The sequence below is a fragment of the Puccinia triticina genome, chromosome 14A (genome assembly GCF_026914185.1).
Source record: "Puccinia triticina chromosome 14A, complete sequence".
In the NCBI taxonomy this organism is placed as follows: Eukaryota; Fungi; Basidiomycota; class Pucciniomycetes; order Pucciniales; family Pucciniaceae; genus Puccinia; species Puccinia triticina.
Genome location: NC_070571.1, coordinates 3,540,815 through 3,546,814, shown reverse-complemented (window position 1 = coordinate 3,546,814; position 6,000 = coordinate 3,540,815). Strand labels below are relative to the sequence as shown.

At 49.8% G+C, this 6,000-nt stretch overlaps 3 protein-coding genes across 3 annotated transcripts; 1 reads left to right on the top strand and 2 right to left on the bottom strand.

Moving 5' to 3' along the window:
- Positions 1 to 464: 464 nt before the first annotated feature.
- Positions 465 to 1,832, bottom strand: PtA15_14A327 (uncharacterized protein; the record flags this gene model as incomplete). The annotated part of the gene is made up of 4 exons (XM_053163031.1): positions 465 to 1,148; positions 1,217 to 1,296; positions 1,384 to 1,726; positions 1,809 to 1,832. The coding sequence occupies 4 exons, from the start codon at positions 1,830 to 1,832 to the stop codon at positions 465 to 467; spliced, it is 1,131 nt and encodes a 376-aa protein (XP_053026998.1).
- Positions 1,833 to 2,447: 615 nt separating this feature from the next.
- PtA15_14A326 (uncharacterized protein) lies at positions 2,448 to 4,230 on the top strand (the record flags this gene model as incomplete). The annotated part of the gene is made up of 7 exons (XM_053163030.1): positions 2,448 to 2,906; positions 2,979 to 3,149; positions 3,209 to 3,325; positions 3,396 to 3,539; positions 3,605 to 3,722; positions 3,801 to 3,990; positions 4,053 to 4,230. The coding sequence occupies 7 exons, from the start codon at positions 2,448 to 2,450 to the stop codon at positions 4,228 to 4,230; spliced, it is 1,377 nt and encodes a 458-aa protein (XP_053026997.1).
- Positions 4,231 to 4,395: 165 nt separating this feature from the next.
- On the bottom strand, positions 4,396 to 5,404 carry PtA15_14A325 (uncharacterized protein; the record flags this gene model as incomplete). The annotated part of the gene is made up of 2 exons (XM_053163029.1): positions 4,396 to 4,761; positions 5,366 to 5,404. 2 exons carry the CDS (start codon positions 5,402 to 5,404, stop codon positions 4,396 to 4,398), a joined length of 405 nt encoding a protein of 134 aa, XP_053026996.1.
- Between the last annotated feature and the right edge of the window lie 596 nt (positions 5,405 to 6,000).

Below are 6,000 nucleotides of genomic sequence, written 5' to 3'. Positions count from 1 at the left end.
TTGTGGTCACCAAGACCTCCTCCGATAACCCACAGTCGTAAGCGGCAACACCTTTTGTTGTCAATTCCCTGAATTATTTATGGGTATACACGTCAATAATACACCTATCTGGAACCTGCTTGAGCAGGAATCACACACATTATTTCATCAACAATTCCTTCAGCAAGCTCCATTGGACCGGCGCTGTTTGAAGTGCTGAGGAAGTGGCAGTGGAAATGTTGGTTTGTGAGTTTTGGTGGAAGCCCAGCAAGTGTGAAGTAGTAGGATATGTGCTTGTTCCATTTTTTGGACGAATTTCCGGAGGTGTCATTGGAATATAGGCAAATGGGAACGTGGCGAATGACTTGAGATGCTGCTCTCTCCCTCCAGGGATTAGGCATTTGCCTTTCTGACCGGCCTGACGCGCCAACCTCTGTGTTGAGAGAAGACACATTGGTAAGCAGATATCTATGCCTGCACCCAATTTATGCATGAACATAACATTTACCGTACAGCTTATTCCCACAGAGCTCAAAAAATAGTGATCCATCAGGGGCCTCCATCAAGGGATATTCCACATTGAACCCAGCTACAGAGATGCTGGTATATTCAGGTGAGGAGAAGATGGCATCTTTGGTAATAGAAATCACCAGTTGGCCATTGTCTTGATTTGCGTCTATTGTTGGTGTCAGGCAATGAGCATACATCTCCCCTGCACACTTGTAGAAGAACCCCGGGATGACAATCAGCCCAGATTGGAGCTGGACAAGCTCAAACAAGTAAAAATTGTGTTCATTATTCCAAACCATCTGCGCACGTGTGTTGGGTGAGAGCTCTTCCAGCCACTTTGATGATTGGGATAACCGCAATATGTTCCGCCCACCAGTCATCTCCGGATAGTATCTCAGGTGAGGTTCAACCAACAGATTGGCCAATTCGAGTCCAAGTATCTTTTTGAGACTCAAGTAGTGTACCGGCGTGTTCATTACCAACAGGCGCCCCACTACCTCAAGTCCAATCATCTTCCGGAGGTCTGTGTTAACACGACGGATGGTCGTCCAATCAGGCAGTTTGACAGCACAGATATCAAACCCCATGCGCACATGGTTGTAAATTGCGCGTGAAATTATGGTCCTTGTGTGGCCAACCACCAAGCAACCGATCAAATACTGATGAAAATAAATTCAGAAATATAACAAAGGACCAAAGAAAATGTTAATATTCCCTGGCGACGCACCTCTACAGACTTAAAAGGCCACCACTTGTCAATACGTTTGCGCCCCCATGCACCTCTGGACTGCCCATTGGCTTGTGGAGCTGGGAGCCCCCAATCAGTATCTGATGGTTGGCAAGTATTCCAACCCACGTCATTGCTCGATCAGGTTGAATTGGAAGTGTCATCACATGCCCTTGTGTGGTCAGTCTCTTCACTATAAAAGCTGTCCTGTTCTATGAAGGCCAAGTCTAGGCCTAACTCATGGATGTCAAGCTCTGGCGCAATCGGGGGGTCCTTGGCTGGGAGTTGGTTAGGATCTGCCTTCCAGTCCATCGTCTCAGGCATCAGAACTGGTGCATCATCTACGAGTGGGTTCAAGCGTTCCCGGTCATCGCGCCGTTTGGCTGCCGCAATATGAGCCTCCGTCCACTCATGTTTATACAAGTTTTTTGTGCATTGAACCACGGCCGCCTCTGCAGAGGTGACAGTCCCTTTTGTCTCGTGTGTCACCAGGCTTTTGGTAGAATAGGCCTAGAGTTGGCAAACCTTGTGTCAGCTCCAATAAACCACAATTTACTCTACAGGGCTTACTCATATTGGCCTTCTCCGGCACTTTCTTCCTGGAATGCTTAACCATGCTGGACGAAATCCTGTTGAATAAACCAGAAATGGTCAAGTGATAGAAGTATATGATAGGTCACTTCATGCAAACAAGCTTGTCTCACAGTTGCGACATCTCCCAGTCAAATTTCAACAGCGCGCACACTTGTCAATAGGCTTGGCAAGTTGAATGCATGGACTTTCCCACATCAGGGGGTGAAAAAAATTGCATAGACGTGGCCTTAGGGCCCGGGGCCAGAGTTTTAATCTGCCACACAAGCAAGAACTTAATGGGTTCAGGCTGAAGCCATGTATCTGCCGCTTAAAATGTGGTAATGATGAGCTCATTGAGCTCAAATCAATCATGCCCTTTGCTTATGTGATTATCTGCGCGGGTGCACTCTTGACATGGGTGGATTGTCTGTGGCGGATGCTGGCGGACGGTGATCTTTCCGCAGGGAGTGTTTGACCTCATAATCAGGAGGAGCTGCACGCAGTTTCTCTCATTCCACTTTCTTCAGCCCAAAAAACCCATTTTCTTTGAGTCACACGCAGTTTCTCACATTCCACTTTCTTCAGTCCGAGAAAACCCATTTTCTTTTGATCCGCCGCTCACCTTCCTCAATATCTATCTTTTTGCCACACAAGAACAATGTTGACCTCCAGCCAGTCTGAACATGGATCCCATTCTCCAGTCCGACACTCACATGAAACCAGCAGGTCTGGTCATGATACGCAGGATCATCATGGTTTCAACAGGCAAGCGCATTCAGACTTCCGGAACCAGTCAAATTCTCGCCCATCTCCCTATCCAGGCCGCACGGGAGATTCCCCGCCAGCTCGTAGTAGCCGAACTCCAGGATTTCTTGGGCATAATAGATCCCGAGAGAGCACCAATGCGGGTCACCAGGCTGGAACAGCCGCAGCTAGAGGCATTGGTGCAAATTGTAATGCAGCGACTGGGTCTTGTGGAGTCAACCAACCATGGCCGCCGACTGTGGTCCCATTCAACCCCTTCAATGGGGAGTTCAATGATGAATTCGTCAGGAACTTGGGCCAGACATTTGATCATAATGCGCCGTACACTGCCTTTGTGGAGGAGCTTGTCATGGTAAATCTACTCGTATTCTGGTCGCATGCAAAGATTTTCTCCGATCTGACTTGTTCAATGGTGCTCTGGCAGGTCCCTCAACCACGCCAGTATGCTATTTTGTTATACTCAGTTTTATCAGTGAGGCAGTCAATTGAGTCCCTGATACGGACACGCGACGAAGCTCGGGAGGCAATTCCTGCACTGGTTGCCATCCCTTTGTCACTTCAAGCAAGGATGCATACATTCCAACGGTTCTTCCGAGTATGTTTCTTATTCAGACAAGGCTCCTGTAACACGATAGACTAATATATCACACATAGACGTTTGTCCAATCACGGGCAAAGGAGATCTTACTGGACCCGACACTGGAGATCTACTCATGTGAGCCGGTTAGGGGTGCTCCTCCTGCGGGCAGGAGCTTGCTAGAACAGGTTTTGGTAAGTATATTGCCTTTTTGAAATTTCTGGAGTGACACCCCTGGAGCTAACCGAACACATCAACTTGTAGGATCATGTTAGGACCCAGTCCGAGGACTTCAAGCGAGATTACCTACCACCTGGATACATTGACCAGGAGCCCGCCGCCGAGGCAAGTGTGAATTCGGAGCTGCGTGATCGGATCAAGCATGAACAAGGCGCCATGCATAACATGGTGAGCATAAGCCACACCACTTGATGAAAAGCCCATGCTAACTTGAAAGGACCGCTTGTACATAGCTCCCCACAATGGTCCATGATCCTCAAGGACGCCCAATTACACACCCAGTCCCCACGCTCACTAATCTGATTATAGACGTAAGTTGCGGCTACATATTTGAGGGCTTGCAAGCTGTATGTGGCTGAATGCATACCACCCTATTTAATTTCCCCCGAAAGTAATTGCGTCAAAGGATTTTAAGTCCGGCTGCTCAAGATGCTGGTCTGCCTGCAGATATGAGCAGGGAACAATACAATTGGCGGGTCCGTACCCGTGTTGCTTACCTACGGATTCAGACTATATATCACTATGCTCGGCCGGCTCCAGGCAACGTCAATCGGCAATGGGCATTGGTGGATGAACAACTTCAAGCCCTGCGTGCAAAGGATGGGCCATATAGGCGAGCGTGGGTAGACTCTTGTTTGGAACTGGTTGCAGGTACAGAAAGCTGATCTGACCTGCTCACAGGTTCTTCCGACTGATCATGGAGCTTGATCAAGCAACCTTTGGCGACAAGTTTTTCACTGAAATGGACGTTGACAGCATCAGGCCACCTACAGAAGAAGAAGTGCTGGCTAAAATGGAGCTGATGGCTGCTGAGCGAGCCGCGGGTGGAGCTGGCAATGATGGCGCCGCGGCTATATGAGGGATTTATCTTTTTTTCCATTTTGTACAGTCACAGGTGGCTGCACAGATAGTTTTCTTTTTTCTTTTGTGGCTATGCATGGTTTTCTTGTCTTTTGTGGCTATGTTTCTTTTCTTCTCTGCTCTGAATTGCACCACACGCTCTTTACATGTACATACAAATGGATCAGAGGTCCGGAACCTGGGCATTTAAATCGGTCGTGTGGCACGCACGAGCAGGTCCGCTTTGCCGGGGGCGGTATTTTGTTGGACGGAGATGGACCTTGCTGACGGGCAGCGGATGCCTTTCCGTCGTCGTGCGACAGAAGCAAGGCCCGCACGTTGTACGGCGGGAGTGGGGACCCTCCGTCTTTAGACAGGCAAGGTGGCTCACCCCGTCGTTGGGCAGATGCGGTGGCCCGTTGTTAGGCAGAAGCGGTGGCCCCCTCCGTCCTGCGTCGGAGGCGACTGCAGGTGTCATAGGTAGACAGCAGGATGCCCGCCCTTTGCCGTTGTTCTCAGCCGACTCGAGACGGCAGGTTGCGACGGTCGCCTGGGAGGCCCAGGAAAACGACGGATCAACCCTGCCGTTGGAAATACCAGTCACGGGACCCGTAGTTGGGCCGTACATGCTGGCTGGGGGGGGGTCCGTCGTCGGACAAGCCTCGTCGACCGTCCCCTGCCGTGCTTCTGCACCGGGGGTGTAGTCGACTTCTTCTGTCATTATAGGTGGGTGTTGAGGATTGCAACAGCACCAGCTTCTTTTTCTATCGGGACAGACTGAACGTTGACAAAGTCAAGTGAGAGTTGCACTGCGTTGTTTTTGTCTGTCGGCGGCCCACAGGAAGTGGAAAAATTTGTGTCCTCCATCAATTGGCCGGCCGACTACGCTGGATTACCTGAGACCCAGCAATTTCACAGTTCCTCAGGCTGTGAACGTGTTGAGCTACCATGCGCAGCCGCTGTAACATTCAATATGAACTGCACAGATGCATCAGCACAACCAAGTCCATGGCTGCATTTGAATTTTGTCGCGTGTACAAGACATTGGACCACCCCGGAATTAGATAGTGATCAGCCCGCCCTGTGAGGTCAAAATTTTCAGCGGGTCAGACTGACTGTCAGACCGGGCCTAATGACGCCAGACACCCGCTGACATCTTGCATCCCTGGAGCACAAGTGGCGGTTGCAAGCATCCGCAACCACATTTGGTTCCAAGATGGTTTCCCCTCCACGGCGGCTTTCATTGACAATCACAAATGTTCTTGAAGCAAATGTAAATAATAGAGTTTGACGGCGGGTATTCTATTTGTACATGGTGCTTTGGACCGGAGCTGTCAGCTTCAGTAGTTGTGAATCAGAGTCCAGAACTCGGCTCATCTATGACAAGACTATTGCAGATAATAATAAAAAACTATGTATGTACAATGAATCAGAGGAAACACCAAAGTGAGGTGAAACTTCAAGAGCCGCAAAAAAAAGGGCAAGATACATCTTGCCTGGTGGCCCCAGGGTGGACATCCCATCCTAGAAAGCCCTAAGCCAACAACATTTGCCCAGATGGAGCCAAGCTTGTGGGTTTTGGTCTGTTTTGGTTGGGCGGCCGGCTGGCCAGTTTATGTTTCTGCAGGCCCAATGTCGGGGCGCCCAGCCGGCGCAACAGCAGTGCAGGCGCCACATTGGCGCCACTGGGGCTCATGAAGACCCACAGTCATTGTGACAGTGTGGAACTTCTACGCAAGGCGTGATCTGAGCTTGGAAGGGAATAATGGCAAAAACCAGAAAATTTTAG